Genomic DNA, 24,174 nt, shown 5'->3' with positions numbered 1-24,174 from the left:
TATAGGGGAGTGATGTGGTAGGGGCGGATGTGGTGAGGGAATGTTAGATTGAGAGGAAGGAGTTGGAGGAGAAGGTATCCTTAGAAGAGATGTTGCAATGTCCTTCTTCGGATGAGGAGCCGGTGTAGGTGTGTCTAGTGGTCTTTTCTTGGGTGTAAGAGTCATTAGACCAGTCTTAAGATCTTTTGCGTTGGGTCTGGACGGAAAAGGTCCTCTGTAGAGGGTAGATCCTTCGGTGTCAAAGGTTTTGTAGTGTAGTTCCTATATTCCCAATATGCTCTGCGCATTGGAATAATATAAACAGTAGTGTAGACGTAAGACTGAGGTCGACTAGGTCTCTACTGACTATATTAGACTTAATTAGTTTTGCCAGCTAGCTCAGAGGTCACTAGAAACTTTCTCGAATGTTCAGGAAAGAGTTAACTCTCCGGATTTAGACAAGAAGGGATTAGGTTCTGACAACCATATAACATGACAACTTTGCTCCCCCAGAATAAGAGTGTATCTCTAGAGTGTATCTCTAGAGTCGTGTGAAAACAATAGACAGCTATTTCACTCAGTCAATCGTGCATACTTAGTTTCACCAGAGTGCAGAGAAAGAGACTGGCGTTTTCAATAAAAGGTGTTATTTATTGAGCAGTCTTCTTTCTCATGCAAGAGAAATGAATTGCCACAATTGCAATACTTAACATGAAGTAAAGTGCGTACAGTAAAAGGAGTATTATAAAATACTGTAAAAGCATTGATATGGTTTCTTAGCCATATGATACTTTCAAATGGATAAAATATATACATACATAAAAACATTAACTAACGTACTCAACTGGTGCTTCTAAATACGCCTACCCCGGTGTACCTGACCTAAGCCTAATACGTGGGAAGGAGTAAGTAAGTAGCAGTTTAAGTTAAGTTGGTTTTGCCAAGAATCTGAATTAAGAATTCTCTTAAGGGTTTAGTCAGCTCCGTACCTTGGTAATAGAATGTGGGAGGTCTTGTATCTCTCTCTTCAGGACTCGATCTCCCAGCAACCCGCAAGGGTGGCTGGAAAAACCGGAGCTGGATTTTCTCGGCTGGAGAAAAAGACAGCGTCTTTCTCAGTGCGTCAAAAGGGAGGGGCGGCTTGCGTGGGCTCTCGCATCAGCTGGGCTCTCGGGCAAGTAGATTAGCCGCTCTGCTCCAAACCACCGTGTGTTTGCTTAAGGCAGCGTTGGTATATTTATACCTGAAAGGTGCCGGGTTTGACGTAAGGTTGGACATAAGACGTCACTAAGAACTAACAGTTCTTTCTGGACTCCAGGAGTTCTTGTTCAAATCAAAACCTGGGGGATTTCCCGGGCTGCTGGAGGCTTGGTTTGTTTAAAGAACGCGTTGTACTTTCTAGGAGTCGAGGGGAGTAGCCTTGCCGTATTTGGACTGCATGCGCTATTACTAAATATGGATAGGATTCTTATGCCTTTATAAGGATATTGTTTGTTATAGCCATATAAGGGCATAAATCGGGAATATCGAATTAGGGTCCTAGATAGAAATACAACAGTTTTTGGGGCACTCGTGAATGAATATAACTAGGAGTTACGCATATATAGCGATTTCCACTCTCACCAGAACCCACGTGTGGGTTGGAAGTATCACCACGCAGAAAGTAGGTTACTCTTACAGCTGTTGGATTTCTTACACGCTAAACTACTATCTCAAGATATGCTTTCTTTAATTACGATCTGTATCTTTACTCTCCACAGAGCACTTCATTGGAAGTTATAGGTATCGTAACAAGACCATTTATTCTTACTCCTTCTTAATTAGTGATTTCTATCTCTCCCCCGCGTCTCCCTGCATGAAATAAGATATTAGCAGTTTGAATATCACGAGCACTGGTGCATGCACTATAGCACGGGCTGAATGCCATGTACTTTATAGTACGCCTACCGAATATCTCACTCCTCGGGTGATAAGGTTTGAAATATCACGGACCAGTGGGAGCTTTAAGTTTCCGTTCTCTCCATCACTGAATTTTATATATATTTTGAATTTGCTTATGTTGTGGCAAATAGTTTGAAACCAAATGGTTATTCTTGAAGTATTGATAGTAATTTTGCTATCAAATGCCCTTTGTTTTCAATTGGTGAGCATGTGATTCACTTGTAATTGCTTACTAATATGCATATGTCTTTTGAGACAGTAAATACTATGAGGAAATACAACACAATTCTGTACGTTTATCTTGTACAGCCCTGAGAAAGTCGCAGGATTACTGCCTACAGCGACGAATAGCTTTGGCTGTTTGGAAGAAATCCAAATAAAGCAAGACTAGAATTTGAATTGAAGACTAAATTGTTGACCTATGCTTTGATTGTGTTATGTGTGTGTATTATTGAAAAGGGAAACCGTGCTTAAAAGTATACGTGTGCTTGGGAATAAGAAATTGGCCCAGTTGCAGCACCCTGTCCTCCTGCAACAGAAGATCCTCCAGAAGTGGCAGCTTGACCGGAGGACAGGGGCTCATGTCCAGGAGTTCTAGGTATCACAAGCTCCTGGCCCAATCCAGTGTCACTAAAATGGTTTGGGCCTAATCATTTCTGATCTTCTGGAGAGGCAACAGCATGCGGTCATGCAGGAGTCCTGAGCGCCATTCTAGGTGGAATGAGTTTTAGAGAAAGACCCCTTTGGATCGACACTGCACATTGTTGGCAGTAGCGAAAAGATTGAGACTAGGCGATCTCCATTGATGAAAAACACCCTGTACCATCTGTGTGTAACTGCCATTCGTTGTCCACTAAGCATCTGCAGCAGAGTTTGTGCGCCCTGCCATTTAAGAGATTCTGCCATCAGAAAAGTTACCTGGTGCTCCAGCCACTTACTGAGGTTTATAGCCTTCTAGCAAAGGACACAAGACCCCCACTTTGGCTTGCTTGTTTCAGTACCACACCATGGGGGTGGCATCCAAGAGCACCTGCGCCAGACTTCCTCCGATGTTGGAAAGGAAAGGCCTTGATCGCCAAACAATTCACCTTCAACAAATAGAGGTTGACCAGATTGCCCACCAACGCAGAAGCAGTGCACCCATTACACTCAAATCTGGCTGCGATAAGGTGAGGGATCTATAGTGACCCAATTGCAGTCCAGCAGCCACCACTGCAGGCCTTTTGCTGGTTCCTCTGAAACCTGGAAACAATCTGATGGATTCCCCATGAGCTATGCACAATGGAACTATAGGATCCCCTGCCGAGCCTGCATATGACATTTGGTAGGTTTCAAAAGCAGGATGCAAGAGACCATCAATCCAAGCAGCCTCAGAGTTATCCACACAGAAATACAGGACTGAGGATGAAACATCGGTACCCTAGCCCAGTGGTCCTTAACCTGGACTGCTGTGGATCCCAACTTAAATCATTTCTGGAATCCGGGGAGCCCCACTGAATCATTATTGGATTACAGAAACTCCCACTGAGTCATTACTGGAATCAAGGCCTAAGCAATTTTGATGACTTAAACCACAAAATACACAAAAATATGGAAACACATTCTACCCATTACACCAATGATGAAATATTTTATTTAATTCACAAACAAACAAAAAAAATCTACATTTTGATGGGAAGGTTGAAGCTTTTCTAAATTCAACTTAGGTCATCCATCTTCCATACTATATTCTGTTTGATGCACTTGTACTGGTCACACAAACCAGTATGAGGAGGGCATCTTAATTTTTAGCCCGCCTCCCCAGACAGCCGTCGCAGGTCCTGGAGTCTTGTTCAGATCCCAGGCACCAGTTTGCAACAGTCGCTATGAGGCTTGAACACTTTCGTTATTGGAGGAGACATCCCTTGCACACTTAAAATGTGGAAAAAATATGAAGGTAAAAAAAACTTGTCCATAGATGGAATAGCTCCAAATTAGTGTTTGAGGGTGCAGAAAGAAAGGCGCCAACAGCACTGTGCATCGGAGGAGCTTATAAAGCATTCTGCTGATCACTTTTGGAGTGGAACAAAGTCTGTGCAGCTCCACCCCACCTACCGGACTCAGTCTGATGCCTGAGACATAACAGTCACAAGAAGAATCTGCGTTTACAAGCATCCATCTGAAATAGCTACTAAATTCTGCATGGACGCTGAAGTATTGAACTGAGAAAAAAAGAAAGGCCTGACAAACATGGATTTTTAAAAATCTAAACTTTTAGTTACCACTCACTGCGCGATATGAACTATTCTAAAATGTTTTCAACATTCTGCAAACACACCTACACATAATAATTAGTACAATCTTAACTTACAAATAAATGTTGTCAAAGGTGCCATCCTTTTCACAGATGTTTAAGACATGATTCAACATTTTTGTTCCTGCAAGAAATAAGATCAGAAAAATAACGTCATATACTGCTAGGGTGAACACCTGCATCAGTCACCTGAAGCAAACATATCAAACGATCATCAGTTCTATTTGCACAACAGAAAAGAGAAACTAGAATTGGTCCCCGATCGAAGAAGAACCTCACACACATTGATTAGCAAAACCAATCTCTTATAAGGGACTTTGACGTACTTCAGTAATGACTGAAATGGAGGCTATTCCAAGGTGAACAGAAAAATGATGAGCACATAAAGTAATATGAAATGCAAAATCCTGCTTATGAAATATATAAGAGGCTGCTGAATCAGTTCAAGCTCATTTGTCTTGGTATACTACCCCAGCAGTTAATGCACTAAAAAAAAATCAGGACATGTAAGCACAATACTACATAAAATTGAAAATTCCAAAGTAAGGAATATGCTACTTACCAGCATGCATCTGTTCTTGGCATGTAGGGCTGCTGACATTCATATCTTGTGCATAGATCGCCGCCTAGTGTTAGGTCCGGATGATTGCACATTGTTGTCCTGGAAGAGTCTTCTAAGTATCGAGAGATAGGTGGCTCCTCCCCCGGACTACAGTGCGCATGGGCATCCTCTCCATCCTCAGATTGTATTTCGCCATTGTGGCAGGGATGGAGTACGATACAGTAAGTGATGTCCATGCTAGAGATTAATTCTGAGTGCTACAGCTGCGACAGGCACAGGGGAGGAGGGAGGGCGATATGAATGTCAGCTGCCCTACCTGCCAAGAACAGATGCATACTGGTAAGTAGCATATTCCGTTCGAGGCATGTGGGCTGCTGAATTCATATCTTGTGCATAGAATGTATAGCAGTCTCCCCCTAGCGGTGGTTGCCCGTGCCAGCTGCAGCAGTCTGAAAAAGAGTCTTGAGTACAGCCTGTCCTACAGCTGCTTGGAGTGTACATCTACGCAGTAGTGTTTGGTAAATGTATGTATGGTAGTCCATGTGGCTGCTCTACATATGTCTGCTAGAGGAATGTTTCCTAGGAAAGCCATGGATGCCCCTAACTTGCGTGTGGAATGCACTCTTGGGGGAACTGTTAATGTGCGTTTAGCTTTCTGATAACAAATTTGTATGCACTTAACAATCCATCTGGCTATACTCGGTTTGGAAATGGGGTTGCCTTTGTGCTGTGGTGAAAAGGCAACAAACAGTTGCTTAGTTTTTCTGAAAAGTTTTGTCCTGTCTATATAGTACAGGAGAGCTCTCTTAACGTCTAGAGTATGTAGAGCTCTTTCTGCCACTGAATCTGGATTAGGGAAGAACACTGGCAGTTCTATAGCTTGATTGATGTGAAACTGGGATACCACCTTTGGCATAAATTTAGGGTTTGTTCGTAGCACTACCCTATTTGCGTGAATTTGTATGAATGGCTCCTGAATAGTTAGGGCTTGCAGCTCACTAACTCTTCTAAGTGATGTAATTGCCACTAGAAAAGCCACTTTCCATGTTAGGAATTGTATCTCACACGAGTGTAGAGGTTCAAAAGGTGGTCCCATCAGTCTGGTTAGGATCACGTTCAGGTTCCAGACAGGCAAAGGTGGGTGTCTCGGAGGAATCACTTGTTTGAGTCCCTCCACGAAAGCTTTAATAGCAGGTACTCTGAAGAGTGAAAGGTGCTGCCTGTTCTGAAGATAAGCTGCCACCGCAGCTAAATTTATACGTATGGAACTGTAAGCCAGATTGCATCTTTGTAAATGCAACAGGTAACATATGATGTTTTGAGTAGATGCATCTAGCGGATTTATGTCATTATTGTTACAATAGATGACAAATCGTTTCCACTTTGCCGCATAGCATGCTCTGGTTGTAGGTCTTCTTGCCTCTTTGATAATATTCATAGAGTCAGGAGGCAAGTTCAGGTAACCAAACTCTGACTTCAGGAGCCAGATCGCAAGGTTCAACTGCTGCGGATCTTGGTGCTGAATGTCGCCATGGCTCTGCGTTAAAAGACTGGGTGTTAATCGCAGCCTTTGATGAGGCACCACGGAAAGTTTCAGGAACGTGGTGTACCATGGTTGCCGTGCCCACGTTGGAGCAACTAGGATGAGTGTCAGTGAGTGTTGTCGCAGTTTGCATGCCACTAGTGGTATGAGAGGGGCAGGGAGAAAAGCGTACGCAAACTTGCCTGACCAGTTCATCCATATCGCATTGCCCTGAGACTGCGGGTGTGGAAACCTGGCGGCAAAGCTTTGGCATTTTGCGTTTTCCCTTGTGGCGAACAGGTCTATCTCTGGGTGACCCCACTGCTGGAAGTATGGTTGTAGCACTGAGGGATGTATCTCCCACTCGTGCATCTGGTGGCTGTGTCTGCTGAGCAGATCCGCCATCTGGTTGTCCCTGCCCGGGAGGTGTTCCGCCATGAGGAATATGTTCCTTTGGATGGCCCACTTCCACATGCTTTGCGCTAGATGTGACAACTGTGGAGAGTGTCCCTCCCTGCTTCTGTATGTAGTACATGGCAGTCATGTTGTCCGTGCGGATCAACACGACTTTGTTGCACAAATGTACTTTGAACGCCTTCATTGCCATAAAGATTGCCATCAGTTCCAGCAGGTTGATGTGCATCCTCTTTTGCTGTGTCGTCCATAGTCCCTGCACTGTGTAATGGAGGACATGCGCTCCCCATCCCAGGAGAGATGCGTCCGTCGTCAGCACAATTTGTGGTACAGGCTCTTGGAACGGTCGTCCCCTGCAAAGGTTTTGTGGGTTCCACCAATGCAGAGAGTTGTATGCACGACCGGTCACCAACACTAGGTCTTTTAATTGTCCTTGAGCCTGGTTCCACTGCCGTGCTAAGCACTCCTGAAGCGGACGCATGCGTAGTCTCGCGTGAGGGACTATGAAGATGCAGGAGGCCATCAAACCCATCAACTGCATAAACACCCTTGCTGTGAGCGAGTGTTGGGGTCTGAATTTCTGAATCAGTAATTGAATGCTGTTGATTCTTGCTGAGTTTGGCTGCGCCTTTGCTGCCAGAGTGTCTATTGTCGCTCCCAGGTACTGTTGTACGTGGGCTGGTTGAAGATGAGACTTTGGGTAGTTTAATGAGAATCCGAGGCTGTGCAGGAGGTGAATAGTGCGGGACATGTGGCTGGCACATTGCTGGGCTGACTTTGCTTGGATAAGCCAGTCCTCCAGATAGGGGTAGACGTGAATATGGTTCCTCCGTAGGTGCGCAGCTACTGTCGCTAGGCACTTGGTAAACACCCTGGGGGCTGTTGTCACCCCGAAAGGCAGTACTTTGAATTGGTAGTGCTGATTTTGTATGGTAAACCGGAGATACTTCCTGTGTGCTGGATGTATTGGTATGTGGAAATACGCATCCTTTAGGTCTAGTGTTGCGAGGAAGTCTCCCTGACTGAGTAATGGTAGAACCTGCTGTAAGGTGAGCATGTGAAAGTGTTCTGACAAGATGTATTGGTTTAGGGGCCTGAGGTCCAGTATTGGCCTGAGAGACCCGTCCTTTTTGGGGATCAAGAAGTACAGCGAGTACACCCCTGTACCTGTTGCTGTATAGGGACGAGTTCTATGGCCCCTTTTTGCAGCATGCTGATGACTTCTTGCTGCAATAAGTCTATGTGCTCTGCGGACATAGGACGGTGTCTTATTTATTTATTCAAAGTTTTATATAGCGCGAACAAGATCCTTACAGATATCAGAGCGCTTCACAGAGACATGGTAAGATAATAATAATAACATACATAGAACATATCAATATACAATCAGGTAAACAAGTAATATAAGAAGGTACAAGTCATTGATCCCACTACAGAGGTGTTCAGGTACACCCTGGGTGTGTGGATGGTTCACACCAATGTCGTAGTATATAGAGAACACTGAGTGGGGGCATCGGGAGAGCGAGTCAGTAAACCACATATTGGTCTGTAGTAAGAGAGTAGCGTAGGAGTGTCCCCATCAAGTAGAAGTATAGAGCCAAAGGACAGGTGAACAGTGATACAAAGCAATGCAGAGTCTCTGATCCAGTACCTATAATGTTCAGGAGATCTTGGCCAGAAGGAAGGTTTTCACCTCTTTTTTGAAGAGTGCAGTGGAGGAGATAAGCCTAGTTTCAGGAGGGAGCGCATTCCAGATCCTGGGTGCCATTCCTGAGAAGGAGCGCTTGTATGTTTTCTCTTTCCGAAATCTACAAGGTTTCAGGAGTAGATTTTTTGTACTTCTATTGGCTCTAGAACCTCCTGATATAGACAACTTTTGTGCGAGGTAGTTGGGTGCATTGTGGTGCACGGCCGCGTGTGTCATAACTGCAATTTTTAGCTGTATTCTGGCTTCAAATGGCAGCCATTTTAGAGACTTTAGGTCTGGGGAAATATGCGAATGTTTTCTTGAGCCAGTAATGAGTCTCGCGGCAGCGTTCAGGGAGGCTCTTAAGGGTGCTGTTGTGGATAGCGGGAGTCCGCTGAGGGCCACAATTCCGTAGTCGATTCTAGGGATGACTAAGGCTTGTACGGCAGTTCGGAAGTCTTCGGCAGGGAGGAAGGGTTTAATTTTCCTCAGTGTGTTGATTTGGAAATTAGCTCCTTTTGTGGCTTTGCTAACGTGCTGCTGCATGTTGAGCTTGGCGTCGAGTGTGATGCCTAGGGATTTCGCCGAATCCACGATGGTAGGTTGGACATTGAATGCTGTTAGGTTATTGAGCCAGGTTTGGGTGGTGGAAATTTTTGCCGGGGGTGAGATGAGTAGGAACTCAGTTTTCAGAGCATTTAGTTTGAGGTGGTTATCGGCCAACCACGATTGAGTGTTAATAAGCGTGGAATTCAGGTGTTTGATATCTTCCGGGGATTGTAGTTTTAGGTAAAGTTGTGTGTCGTCAGCGTACATATGGAATTGGACATTCGAAGCTTGGAGCAAGGTGGCGAGCGGTTCCATGACGAGGTTGAACAGTGTGGGGGAGAGGGAGGATCCTTGTGGAACACCTAGATCTGCAGGCACAGGTGTAGATAGCACATTGTCGATCTTGAACTTCTGAGACCAGTTGTGAAGGAAGGACGAGAACCATTTGAGAACAGTTCCCGATAGACCCATTCTAGTGCTTAGCAGCTCCAGCAAGTTCTCATGTTTGACCGTGTCAAATGCTGATGAGAGGTCAAGAAGGATGAGGAGGCAGGACTCATTGCGATCAAGAATTTGGAGGGCGTCATCAATTATGTGTGTCATAGCTGTTTCCGTGCTATGTTTCGCCCGGAAGCCTGATTGATGAGGATTTAGGAGGTCAAATTGGTCAATGTGTTTTGTTAGCTGGAGTTGGACACATTTCTCCAGCAGTTTGGCCAGGGTGGGGATATTGGTGATGGGCCGGTAATTGTTGAGGTCAGATGGATCTGCTGTAGGTTTCTTGAGTATAGGTGTGACTTGCCCCACCTTGAGGGAGTCTGGAATGAGGCCTTGTTGTAGGGAACTGTTGAAGATTTTGGTCCAGAGAGGGAGGAGCAAGGGGATGAAGTCTTTTACAGCATTAGCAGGTAGAGGGTCTGTGAGGTGATTAGAGGGCTTCAAGGTGCAGAGTAGTTTGTGTATTGCTTCTTCCGAGTAGGTATCGAAGTACAGCCAGGATGCCTTGGGGGTATGTTGGGTGGAGTGGATGTTAGCTCTAGACAATAGCCGTACTGAATAATTTGTCTCACCCACCGGTCTGTGGTAATGCTCTCCCAGACTGGCAGGAAGTGTTGTAATCTGCCCCCGACCGGTGTTACATGGTCCGGGGGCAGTGACAAGGCGTCACTGTTTAGTATTGGCGGAGGATCTGGTGGTGTTACTCCCTCATCCTCTGCCCTTGCTGCCGTTGCCACGGTATCCACCTCTATTGTTTTTATTACAGGTGGTTTGCATGCTCCCTTTATTGTATGGAGTCTGCTGGGATGCCTGGCCTCTCGTAGCTCCTCTGTTACCGGAGCGACGAAAGGAGCTGCCCCTGAATTGTTGTGACTGCAAGGCACCCATAGATTTGGCTGTTAGTGTATTTTTTAATTTTCTCCAAGATTGTGTCCACATCAGGACCAAATAAAAAAATCAGGGTTCACAGGCTGATTTAATAATGTGGTTTGAATCTCAGGTTTGAACCCAGAGATGCGCAACCAAGCATGTCTCCTGAGCATGACACTTGTGTTGATGGCCCTGGCTGCGGTGTCTGCTGCATCTAGCGCACATTTAATGGAGGCGTTGGATATCAGTTTCCCTTCTTGTATCAGTGTTTCTGCCCCCTCCTTGTAGGCATCAGGCAAGTGTTCTAGCAGTTGCTCTAGTGTGTCATAATGCGCCCTATCGTATCTGGCTAATAGGGCCTGTGTATTGGAAATTCTCCAGATATTAGCTGCTTGAGCCGCTACCCTTTTCCCAGAAGCTTCTAATATTTTAGACTCCTTGTCTGGAGGAGGAGCATCACCAGTAGTTTGTGAGTTGGCACGCTTACGAGCATTTGATACCACCAAAGAGTCCAATGGCAGCTGTCCCTTAATGTATGTAGGGTCCACAGGCGCCGGTCTGTATTTTCTTTCGATTCTGGGGTTAACAACTCTTGCTCTTGTGGTTTCTTTGAAAATGTCTCCTGCGTGTTTAACCCCTTCGACGCTCATGACGAGCTGGGCTCGTCATGAGGTAGCCTCCTCGCACGCTCATGACGAGCCCAGCTCGTCATGTAAAGTGCGATTTCGCATATTTCAGCGTACGGGGGGAAATCATGCCGCCCGCAAGCGGTTAAGGACACCTTTCAACATTGGCAATGTTTTAACCAATTTCTCTCAAGTGGAGAAAGTGTCAAACAAGAAGTCCTCTTCTGTTGGCGAAGGTTTGACAGGATAAGAAGGAGTATCAGGAATAGTCTGTGACTCACCCGGGTCAATAGGGTCTGTCTGGGCTGGAGTCTGGTCATCCTGATCCGTATCCGCAGGGTAACTATATTGTTCATTATAGTCATACCCCATATCCTCATTAGTGCGTGTGGGTGAGTATGCAGAAATGTCCTGGCCATGGTACCTTTCAGTCTCAAAAAGGACAGGCTATGTAGAAGAATCCCTTTTCCTTTTGAGTGGAATTTTATATGATTCCAGAGGATTTTCCGACCTGATCTTCCTTTAATAAATAGTAAGTCTGCCAGATTCGGAGTCGATATGTAGCTTCGACTGATCATCATAGGAGGGCTCTTGGTACACAACATCCTCTTCCAGAGGAAGACTCCTTTTTCCCATTGACACCTTCTTGGGTGTTTCAACCCCGGTTTTCGGATCGAGCGCCTTAGGGCGTGCAGTCGGGGGCAGACCGAATTTTATCGGTGGCATAGTGTCTTTAGACAGACTGACCTTCTTCGGGCCGGCGTCGATAGAGGTCCGACCGACTTCGCCCTTTCGTCAATATGCTTCTGGACCTGCGTAGACTTCGGTGCTCGTTGCGTTGGAGGCACGCTCTTTTGCCTCGATTCGACGTGCTCCTTCGAGGCGCCTTTGGGTTTAGGCTCGAGGGCTTTGACGAGCTGTGGCCTGTCGATTCGTTGCTTCGGATCGAGAATCTTCCGAGACTCGAGTCCCTTGTTTGTGTCGCTGTCCGTCCACGTCGACCTAGTCGGTTCGACGTGCTTGACTTTAGTGATGAACTTCAGCGCACCGATCTTTGGCTCGACACCCTTCATTTTTGACCTCGCAGGGTCGTCGACACTTTTTCTTCGTCGAATCCGATGTGTTTGAATTCTTCGATCCGAAGTCTGTCTTCAGCAGTTTCGGTTTCGTTTTTGACTCGATGGCTTTCAGTTTCACTTTCAGTAGTTCGACCGATGGCTCGTGAGATATATTCTTAGCCAGGCCGAGACGCGGGGCTATAGAATGTTCGTCATGATCTTGGCTAAGGCCTTCTGGCGATGCCTCGACCTGAGCCCTTGGAAGTCTTTCAGTGTCCGTTCCGGGCCCCGTACCCACTGTTGGGTCAGGTTCATCGCTTGAGTCATCGACGCTCCGATGGGGATGGGGGATACGTCGTCCCTTACCTCAACGACGTTTTCATTATCGACGTTTTCTTCGTCGTCTTCATAATAGTTGGAGTCATGCTCCGAACCGGGAACCGACTGCTGTTCTGGATCCTCACCCTCGACGACCTCATCGTCGTCTTCATCGAAGATATTCACCGGGTCGGGCGCTGGCTTCGTCATAGTTTGCCTCGCTGCACGTCGGAGCCTAAGCGTCTTCTTTGACCTCAATCGAGCACAAGCTAGACAGTTGTCCTCATTGTGCTCTGGTGATAAGCACATGTTGCACACAGAGTGTACATCGATGTGCGGGTACTTAGAGCTACAAAAGGGGCATCGTTTGAACGGGCTCCGTTCCATCGATGATCGGGCCTCTGGTGTCGAAAAGGCCATGCGGCTCTCTTCGACGTCCTGCTCGAAAAGAACTGGAACAAGAACTCGGCACCGATCGAAATAATACCGACGAACCCGAAGGCCTTTTGGCCTTTAGAAAAGTTTCCGAACTTGAGTAAAGAAAAGTACATCCGAACCCAATGGCGGAAAAAACCAATCTGAGGATGGAGAGGATGCCCATGCGCACTGTAGTCCGGGGGAGGAGCCACCTATCAAGTGATACTTCGAAGACTCTTCCAGGACAACAATGTGCAATCATCCGGACCCAACACTAGGCGGCGATCTATGCACAAGATGTGAATTTAGCAGCCCACATGCCTCGAACATACATTTTAAGAACCTTAAAAGAAAATAGCAAAGGACTGTTTGTAATTACTCCAGACACGGTAATTTTTTTTTTTTTTTAGCAAGTGTTCACATTTAAAACCCACCCCATCATCCGTCCTATGCCAGCCTGATATAGACATGAAAGGAGCGCAACAGAGGAAAACGTTGCAAAGAATAAAAACCGAGTTAGACCAGAACAACACAAAACTATTAATGCAAGTGTCTGGGGGGAGAAAGGTTTATAGCAATTGTTAATTATATAATAGAGCTAGAGGCAGTGAAAAATTATTTTAGCAAATATTCTAAAGGTTTCGCATTGGAACTTAAATACTGAATATTCTCTATTATAAAGCTCTTTATCAAAGAGACTTTTTCAAAATATACTTTCCATTACACTGTTGGTAACTCCATGTAACTTATTTCATCTTGAGTTAGATATCAAATAGGTGGCTGTTTCAGCATTTCACGATTTCTCCTTAAATTGCACAAGAAATTAAGAAAATGTAGCAGTAAAGTCAACAGCTATCAAAAGCTGAAATGGAACAATTCTTTTCTGCAGGCTCCTGCAGCTTCACTCACTGTCCCATGACAATAAGCTGTGGCAGTTCTGTGACACAGCTCAACTCACGAGAACGATTTGTACTTTGTCACAAGTCATTTTTCAACACTTGTCAATCAATATCTATTGTGTCTAGAGACCATATATGTCATTTTATTTAGTGTTTTTGAACATTTCTATGCCTCCACTATCTGTGGAGAACTAGTTACTTACTTTAGGTAATACCTTATCTGAAAGACTATCTAGCTGCAGATTCCTTACCCAAGACTATTCCCCAGGCGTCAGACTAGATCTGGAAACTTTTTCTGAGCAGTCCCCTGACGCGCTGGTAGATGCCATAATTTTGCTTAGCCTGTTTCATGACCATTTTTTTAACATCAAAAGCACTGAGCTAGAGGCGGAGGACCTAACCCATCGTCAGCAAGACTGGGCCGTGCTTGGAATGATGGTGGCAAAACGCAATATTGCTAGACTCTGGGGTTCTAACGTACTGCCCACGCTGAGAGACTGGTGCAGTGACATGGATGATGCTATGGTGGCCGAGAAGGCGGTATTTGTCCATCGGGGATGCCCTGAAAAATGGGGGCAAATCTGGGGGGGCATGGAACAAATTCAGGGGGGATATATGTTAGCCACCGCGAGTCGACTCGGATGAGTGCCTTTCAGATTGAGGGTTGGGCCTGGAATTTATGTCGGTGGTTGTGTCTCCTGGCGTGATGACCTCCGTCCTTCTGCTTGACGGGCACTATAATGTAGGGGGCGGGTCGGTGGCTGCACTGCCAATGTTAAGTATACTGCAAGTGTGAACGTTTGTTTTGTCGCCTTCGAAGGATTGATTGTACTTCACGTGCTTTTAATTTAATGGAAAGATTTGTTACTTGGTTAAAACAAAAATCACAGACCTAAGCCATATCGTATACTTGAAATGTTTGGACTGTGGTACACCTGGTTTCTATTCGCCGCCCGGCCCCATGGTTGTCGGCTACACGGCTGTGTTATCCTATTGACGATATATGAACTCTATTGCTGTTGCGGCCGGCCCGAGAGGTTGTAGGCCTTACGCTGTGTTATCCTGGAAATGTACAATAAAGGTCTTTAAAAAAATAAAAAAAATGAAAAGCACTGAGCCATACCGAGGTATTAAACCAGTCTTCAAGTGAGGTCCTCAAGGACCTCTTAACATGGAAATCTGCGACTAGATAGTCTCTACCACATAAGACGTCAAAGGTAAGTAACTTGTTCACTTGATAAAGACTTCTAGCTGCAGCTTCGTTACCTTAGAATAGATGCCAAATCAATGTCTCCTCAGAGGTGGATCTGCCGACTGTTTATACTAAAGTCCTGGAAGACTGAGCAAGCAAAATGCCCATCATACTGGAACAGACTGTCTAGATAGTAGTGTTTGGCAAATGTGAACAGCAATGCCCACATAGCTGCCTGACAGATGTTAAGGACTAGGACTCTGCAACTAAAGCAGTGGTCACAGCCTTGGCTCTGGTAGACTGGGCTCTCAGGGGGAGTTTCAGCGTAGTAGATTTTAATACAAAGGACAATCCACCTGGAGATGGTTCTCTTTTGCACTGCTTTGACTTTCTTCGCTCCAGCAAAGAACTCAAAGATGATCGTCCAACCGTATGTCTCTAGTAGGATCAATGTAGAGCATTAACACTGGTTTTGGTTACAGGCGGTGGGGGCTCTCCTCTTTTCTTTGGAAGAAGAGAGAGCAAAGTAAGTCGCAGCATTATGGTCTGTCCAACGTGAAAGGTGTCACAACCTTGGGTAGGAAAAACGGCACGGGTACCAAGGACACATTTTTCCATGAATAAGGTAGAGCAGTATACGAAGGGTTGACGGAGCACTTGCAACTCACTAACCCTCCCTACTGGCAGATGTAATAGCCACAAGAAAGTCTGTTTTCATGGTGATCAGTCGAAGAGGGCAACTGTGCATGGTCTCAAAAGTTGAGCACATAAGATCTTAAGTATGGTCCTATTGGGGTGATGGGAGGAAATGTGTTGGAAGCCTTTCAGGAAGCCTATCACCATGGGGGACTTGAATAGGGAGGGTAAGTCCGGAAACCTCAAAAACACAGATGGCAGAAAGGTACCCTTTAACTGGGCCCAAAGCAAGGCCTTGCTGGGCGAGAGACAAAGCAAACAAACATTTCAGATATGGGTGGAGACAGGATCAATGGAATTGGTAGTACACCAAGCCACAAATTTGTCCCATCAACAGGAGTATACAGACGTGGTGGCGAGACACCTGGCTGCCAAGAAGTCACATGCTTTGGGAGATGGATACAAAATTCAGCTGTCAGAGTTCAACCTCTACACTTGCAGGTGGAGTGTGAAGGTTTGTGTAGAACTCTGCCCTGTTGCTGCGACAGGTGATCGTCCCAAAGAGGCAACCAGATCGGGGGACTGAGATTCGTGCTCAGATTTCAGGATATCATACTCTCTCTGCTCAATCTAGAGGCACTAAAATGACTTGAGCCAGATCGTTCCTGATCTTGTAGAGAACTCTGGGCAGGGGTGGTAACGGCTCGAAGGTGTATTGGAGTCCTGAGCTCCACTAGAGATGAAATGCATCTCCCAGCAAGAGCCGCCTTGGAAAATCCTACACTTAGAACTGCTAGTCATTGTTGACAGTGGAGAATATATCTAACCAAGTAATCCGCGAGGCATTGCCAGTGGAGTTTGTCCACCCTGGTGTTTAGAGTTCTTGCCAAATGCTGCACAACCACAAAGAGGTACTGAAGTTACAGCCAAGTCCAGAGGCACAAAGCTTCCTGCACAGGGTCCAGGACCCCACCGCCCGGTTTGTTTTAGTACCACATGGTGTTGGTGTTGTACAAGAACACCTGAACCAGCCTGCCCTTCATGAACAGAGGAAGGAAGGAAGGATTTTAATGCCAAGCGTATCATGCTTAATACCAACATGCTCATGTGGAGTTGGAGCGGAGCCTCCACTGAAGAACAGAGTCCTCTCATCTCTACCGCCCCCAAATAGTTGCCCCAACCCAGGAGTGACACATCTGTTACCACGGAGTTCTGGGTGGGGTATGTCAAGATGTCAGCCGCAGGTCCAATTGCAGTTAATTAGCCATGGCTGCTGGTCTTTTACAGTTCCCAGTGTTGTCTGGACCAGGTCTGAGAAAGTCCCCTGATGCGGACTCAACTGGGGGGGGGGGGGCGGGGAGAGACTGGAAACCCCAACCTTCGCAGATGGGCTGCGACTACCACTATCACTTTCGTGAACACCAGAGGGGTGCTGGTAAAGCTGAACGGGAGAACAGTGAACTGAAATTGCTCGTGACCCACCATGAACCACAGGTAATGCCTGTGGGCTGACAAGTCGGGAATATGTAAATATGCATCCAGCAAGTCCAACACTATTATCCAGTCTCCAAAATCTAGGGCAGACAGGACCTGAGCCAGAATGAGCTTTTTGAATTTTTCCTTTTTCACAAGGTAGTTGAGAGGGTAAATGTAAGGGAATGCGGTGTATATATCATGTGGTTGTGCTACCACACCGTGTGATGCACTTACCAATCCCTTTAGGACCCTTAAGTTTAGTTTGTCAAACCTTCAGCTCAACCCAGAGTAAGCTGTGGCTCTGAGCAGCAAGGCTTACACAAAGGAACAAGTGTAAAGGATTTAAATGGCACCAAAACAATTTAAGAAAAGGGGGGGCGCCGCAGAGAGCGAGCGAGGGGGAGGCGCCGCAGAGAGCGAGCGAGGGGGAGGCGCCGCAGAGAGCGAGCGAGGGGGAGGCGCCGCAGAGAGCGAGCGAGGGGGAGGCGCCGCAGAGAGCGAGCGAGGGGGAGGCGCCGCAGAGAGCGATGGGCGGGTCGCCAAAGAGCGATGGGCGGGTCGCCAAAGAGCGATGGGCGGGGAGTGGTCGCCAAAGAGCGATGGGCGGGGGAGTGGTCGCCAAAGAGCGATGGGCGGGGGAGTGTCGCCAAAGAGCGATGGGCGGGGGAGTGTCGCCAAAGAACAAAAGGGGGTGTCGCCAAAGAACAAAAGGGGGTGTCGCCAAAGAACAAAAGGGGGTGTCGCCAAAGAACAAAAGGGGGTGTCGCCAAAGAACAAAAGGGGGTGTCGCCAAAGAACAAAAGGGGGTGTCGCCAAAGAACAAAAGGGGGTGTCGCCAAAGAACGAAGGGGGGTTAGTGAAGGGGGGGGTCGCCAAAGAGCGAAGGGGGGGTCGCCAAAGAGATCGAGGGGGGTCACCAAAGAGCATCTCTTTGCAGTCCAAAGAGAAGTTCAAATGGGAAAACGCATTGTGCTCAGGAGCCAGGACGAGAAATGAAGGGATCGGGATGAAACACTTGGCTCTCGTTAACAGAGATGGTATCTGTTTCAACTGAATGTGAGGTTTCTCAGAGAGAAGAAAGAGCTCTGTAAACCAGTGCTGCCATGGCCAGGACAGGGCTATGAGAATCATTGTGCACGGTTCGACCTTCACCTTCATGAGGTCTCTTGGAAAGAGAGTAATGGGAGTAAAGGCGTAGGCAAAGATGCCGGGCCATGCCTTGAAAATACATTGCCCCAAGATCCCTGGTGGTGATATCAACTTGCGAAGAACTGGCATTTCTTGTTCGGGAGGGGTAGGGGGTGGGGGTGGGGGGGGGGGGGGGGGTGTAGCGATGTGGCTTCCGGCACTGGAGTAAGATGCTGGTGAGAGCTTCCTGACACAGCGCCCATTCGTGAGAGGAGGACTTTAATCTGCTTAATCTGTCTATCGTGTTTTGGATTCTGGGTGGATGCTCCACTCATAGATACACTCCGTTTCGAACAGCCCACTCCCAGATGCACTGCGCCTCTTGAGAGAAGAGGTGTGAACTCGTGCAGCCTTGCTCGCTGATGCAGTGCATCGTGGCTGTATTGTCCATCCGGATGAGTACTGCTGAGTTACTTATTCTTGGAAGAGAAGCCTGCAAGCAAAATGTACAGCCTTGAGCTCCAATAAGTTGATATGCAGATGGAGAGGAGGCTTTTGCCAACCATCACCGAATTGCAGGTCCTGAAGATATGCTCCCCAAGCTTCGAGAGAGGAGTCAGTAGTTATGACCAACGGAGAAGGTATGCTCAGATAAGAGACGGACAGTTTTTAGGGCTCGGACTCCTCCCCACTGTAAGTGGGAGGAGTTAGAGAACTAATGTTAAAGGAGAAAAAAAAGAAGTATCTTCTAGGGCTTTGGCCGAGAGAAATTCCAAACATTCCTTAGCGTTTTCTGTCATCTGGCCAGTGATTCGTCTTCGTTGTGTTGTCGTTTTAATAGGCTTGAAGTGATAGGGTAAATGTAGTTTTGTTCCGCCATTTTGGGCATATTTCGTTCGTGCTCGCGCAAAGAAGTACATTAATTATAATTAGGAGCTGTCAGGGTGCCTCCGTAAGTGAATCCAGATGGCCGGGCGCGTTCACCATTCAGCCTTACTGTTCGGCTATGCGGTCACTAGATGGCGCTGTGGCGAACAAGCTCGAAGTTGCTGTTCGAGGAAGTGAAGGCGACGTGGATGTGTGAGCGAGGATGAGAGAAGCGTTTGTTTCCCCTGTTACCACCCATCCACGGATGGGTGTAATGTCGTGATCCGCTGGAGAGGTCAGCAGGGGGACGTCTGCCGGCTCTTATGGGCTGGATCAAGGTTTGTTAATTTTTATATTTTTTTGCTGTAAAGTGCCTTGATGGCTGTGTAGCGTAAAAAAACCTTCTAAGCGCAAATTTTAAATATTTGCTATTAACAAGATGCCTCATTGTGCTTTCACCGTGCTATGTCACTTGTCTGCGCCCATTTATTAGGACTGAGGCCTACTTACCTCAATGTCGACACAATGAGGCGTGTGTACACTCGGAAGGCTGGATGTACACAAACACCTCGCTTGTGCCCCCGGCCACGCCTGGCAGGAGTAGCCTGCTTTGCCCAGCCGGGTCCACATACCGTGCCCGGCCAGCCAGACACCACGCCCGCCGGCCCAGAGGGTTTTCTCCATTAGGCAGAGCAGCCGGGAAGGCCGAAGAGAGGCCCCTTCTGTGCACACAGATGGATGTCTGCTCTCCGGAGGCGCTGAAAGGGCTGGGTAACCGAGAGCAGGTCTCACACCCGAGGATTAACACGAGAACCTCACACCTCCAGGCTAAATATACTCAGAACCACGCGCCACCCTTGGTATGGAGCGCGAGGCCCGCCACACGACGGAGTGTGCGGGGGCAACCAAGCCACAGCTCCACTGTGCTCAAGATCACACGAGGAGCTCCCCCGAGCTGAGGGTGACCCCTCGCGGTCCGAAAAGGAGCTGGGAAACCAGGTTCGAGTCTCGGCGGCAACGGCTCACCAGCCTGTGATTCTGGGAAAATCACTTCCTCTCCCCGTGCATCCAAAAATGAACGTGTAAGCGCCCCAATACCTTTGGGTCGAGTTCGCGCTATATAAAACTGCAAAAGACAGAGATAAAAAAAAGAGCAGACTAGATTGAAAATTGCAATTCGAATAACGACGCAAGACTGGTTCAAGGTCTGCACACCAAAAAGAGTCCGAGGTCGGCCATAAATACCAACATTAATGAAGTGTGTGGTGTACAAGGTATGCCAGTGCTTCTTGGCGTAGGCATGTGCACTGCACCACTGCAAGGTGACACTTCCCATATAATTTTTATCGGGCACCCCTAAAGTTAACATGTGCATAGAATATGTGTTTAGTATATCCAACACCTGCACTTCGATCTGGGGGTGAACCCCTTCCATTTGGGATAGGCCGGGTGTGACGGATCAGGGAGAACGAATACTCACACCTGCAGGTTACAGCTCATGCTTTTCGTACAGTTTTCCCTGCTCACTATTCTGCTGGAGTGTCTAGAAGTGAAACACGCCCATGACTACTGAACGTATGAGAGAGGTACTTGCATTTCACTGGTGTGATGGGTCCGCGGCCTCACGCATGCACCTCGGGGGTCTGTGTTGGAACCCAGGGTCGCAGGCTGAATCTGCGTGAATTCACCCTGCCTTTCATCCTTATGAGGTCGATAAGAAGAGTACATTGAGCTGAACACCACGCCCTGTACAATGACACATGATATGTTAAAGTTGCAGTGTGTGTGGGGGGGGGGCGGGGTAAGGGGAGATTAAGTGATTTGCCCAGAATCACAGGATGTTGAGCCGAATACCATTTTCTACTATAGGTAGGCGCATACCTCTCTGTTGCAGCAAGAACCTTCAATCATTTAAAATGCGATGCGATGCCCAGTGCAAGTTGAGTCACAAGTAATATATAGGCTATCGGATAGTCTGTGTTTCATTGATAAAATCACATCGACACATTATTTATATATTAATAATACAAGGTTGAATTTAAGTCTGTGGAGATACATGCCTATCACACAGCTCGCGTGCCATGGACACTCTCTTCAGATTCCCCCTCACAAGCAATGTACCCACACGTGTCATTACACCAGTATTGGGGGGGGGGGGGGGGGGGGGGGGGGTTGTTACACAAAAGCATATGTTACCTGCAGGGGAATGGGCGTGTCAGTCAGAGTGAGTATGTCTTGCAAAGTAAGTGAACATGGCAGTATTCGAACAGCACCGCCCCGTGCCCCATACAATTTGAGTTTTACTTCTTTCAAGGACAGGAGTAAATTAGTATGTAGAACACAACAAGGAATGACTGACTACCCCACACTGTATGGTGATCTCGAGGAAGCGGGTTCCCTTCTCTTTGCAAAGTGTTCGGACATTTCTAAAATGCCCGCGATACTCCTTCGACAAAGAAAAGCGAAGCATTTGCAAAAGAATTCCAGAAGTACTCCTGGAAACCACGACATGACAACCTTCAACGCCTGGTCACGAGTAGGAAGCGCTATATAAAAATGCACGTGAAATCTTCCCACAAGCGCCCCGCTACCCTCTGAGAATTTCAATCTCCTACAAACACAGGAGTAAATATACAGGAGTACTTTTTTTTTTTAACCACAAATCGAAGCCTGCAGATCTACAGCGGGGTACACATTCCTGCGTTGTCTGTACAGAATTGAAACATTCCTCTGCGGTGCGGGGCTCTGCCAGCACAAGCGTTGGCATGCGGCGGCCAATCGAAAACAGAAATGTTATACACGGCATAATGACAGCTCCATTCCGCGCAATTAGCTGCTCTCTAAACTGAAAGAAAAATGTCAACAAGAGGCGCATACTTGAACTGTGCTGTCAGGGTTAAAAGGGCGCCATGATGGTTCCGCGTCTCCCGGGCTGATGGCTTCAAGCCAACACCCAGTTACAAAACCAGCACATGTCGATGCGGCTGATAAGGGATGCCAGAGGTCTCAGCGCCTGGAAAACAATAACGGACCGGTGCGCTACTGACGACGAATCCCGCGTCAGACAACTCAAGTTTCCAGGTCCAATGAACGACTATCTCTGTCAAATCAGATGTCTCTATGTTGGAAAAAAAAAGTCAGATGTCTCTGCGTTTTGTTTTGTTTTTGCAGTTTTTATTTGCAGTTTTCTATAGCGCTGATTCGACCCGTAGGTATTGTAGCGCTTTATACGAGCACCAGCTACTTTACCCAAGAACACATTAGGGACACAGCCTGCGTTTCTGTACAGCGTTGTCTTGCGACAACGCCACGCCACAGTGGTAGTGAGTCTACAAACACAGAGGCAGATTTACAAGCTCCCTGCGCCACTTTAGCGTCACTTTTTGGGAAAAGTGGCGCAAGGGGCTTGTAAATAAGCCCGTGGGTATACCTAGGCCGTCTCTTCCGGAGAGTTGAGGTCTGTGAGCGAAGACCTCTGTGTCTCCTGAAAGAAACACGATCCAGGAAGGTCCGGCTATATTTTGGTTCTGTGGTGCTGGGTCTATGCTGACCAGTGACATCAGAGGCTGCATTATAGATAGAGCGCCCTTACAGTGCACCTGTCAAATGTTGCACAGAGTGCTTTATTAGAATGAATGAACTGCCCCAGGGCAGCCGTGAACTCGCGCTGTCCTGGGACAGCCAATACACGTGAAATACAGAGCAAATGTTTAAAACCTGCTCTGTATTTCACTATGCAAGTGTCAACCCATCTGCACTTTTAAGGGGGATTAGAGGTACCCTTGCAGGCACGTGCATTGAAAGACTACACTCACTGCAAGGGGTTGTTTAGGGGGGATTCATAGACCACCCTTCCCTTCCCCTTCCTCCCTCCCAGAGGGCTGCCTTTAAGAGGCGCACTGAAAGTGTGCCAGCAGTTTGTGGTGCACTTTGTACCTCTTAAAAGCAAGTGTTAAATGCTAGAGTTTGAGTGTCCGAAGGGCAGCTTTTATGACGTATTAGTTGAAAACAGCCACTGTACATTTCATTTGTTTTGAAGCAAAGCTTTTGCATCTTTGACATATTCCCAAACGTTATCTTCCCCAATCGAGTTGTCATTCCATGACATTTCAGTGAAATTTGAATTAAAAAAAACATTGTTACGACCTGTGAGGTAATGAACGAGATTCTACCTCGCTCAGTTACGTAGCAGCGCAGACCATGATCACGGGGGAATCTCATGTTCGCCGTCGATGGGTTTTATTTGTGGAGTTGTGAACCCTGTGAAAAATAGGTGTTTTATGATTGGCTCTGGCTCCAGAGATTGAAGGCACTGTATCTTCATGTTTTTATCCTTTTTACTGCTTCTGAGAAAGTTCATTTCTTTTCCCCTCTCTGTCAGCTGTAAACTTGTCCTTGTTGCCTTGCCTGAGCTATGGCCACTCTCTCTCCATCTCAGCCCACTTTCCATCCCACAGCACCATTTCCAGCTGTGCCCTTGCTGCTGCCTGACACTTTTCAATGAGCAGATGTCCTGTACTGATAACTGACTCTTACCCAAGTTGTCTTAGAAACTTTCATTATTTTGTCTAAGTCCCTCAGAATTTTCTCTTCCCGCGTAGGTTTTTAGACGCCTCTGATAAGGTGCCTTTATAATCCTGTTTTACTTAATCTGTAACAATTGTTGCTGCTGCTGCCAATAGACCAGTGGTAGGATTCTAGATAAAGATAGAAACTCCACAATCACACCCAAGCACTATTCTTGTATTTGACTAAAATCACATCTAATATACCAATACTTTTGCCTCTGTCGTTTGGAGTATTTTATTTTTACTGATGAGATGCATTATTCTTCTCGTACTTTCAAGGGTATCCAAGCATCACATTCCGATGTTAGAGTAGTCCACACTTGCAGTGTAGTATAATGGTTGCAAGAGATGCTCAAGTAACTGCCCAGCAGATGTCTGACCCGGAGCCCCACTGTACCTCTACACACGAAGCAGTCATCTCACGGGCATGCCTATCCTGACCAACAGCCCGAAGGTTGCCCTGTGGCAGGGGACACCCAAAGGAAGTTACCATCCGTTGGGTGAGCGTAGTCATAGAAGTGTTTAGATCCTGCCAGACGGCCCCAAATACACAGAAAGATCATCTCTGCTGACCTATTTGTAACTCCAATCCAGGAATAAACCACCTGCTCCTGTGAAACTGGGCTCAGTAAAACCTCTTTGAAGGTAGGCTGATGCTCCAAGAGAAGACTTTG

At 47.0% G+C, this 24,174-nt stretch overlaps 1 protein-coding gene across 2 annotated transcripts in view; it reads right to left on the bottom strand.

The window, feature by feature from the left end:
- Nucleotides 1–24,174, bottom strand: part of NAA50 (N-alpha-acetyltransferase 50, NatE catalytic subunit) — a 114,919-nt gene that overhangs the window by 22,250 nt on the left and 68,495 nt on the right. For both annotated transcript variants that reach the window (XM_078656674.1, XM_078656675.1), the window contains exon 4: nt 4,271–4,337. In XM_078656674.1, coding sequence (XP_078512800.1) covers nt 4,271–4,337 — 67 coding nt within the window. The remainder of the gene's footprint in view (nt 1–4,270; nt 4,338–24,174) is intronic.

This window comes from Lissotriton helveticus, chromosome 8, assembly GCF_964261635.1.
Source record: "Lissotriton helveticus chromosome 8, aLisHel1.1, whole genome shotgun sequence".
In the NCBI taxonomy this organism is placed as follows: Eukaryota; Metazoa; Chordata; class Amphibia; order Caudata; family Salamandridae; genus Lissotriton; species Lissotriton helveticus.
Note: the sequence above shows the minus strand (reverse complement) of the source record. Positions and strands in the feature narration are given on the sequence as shown.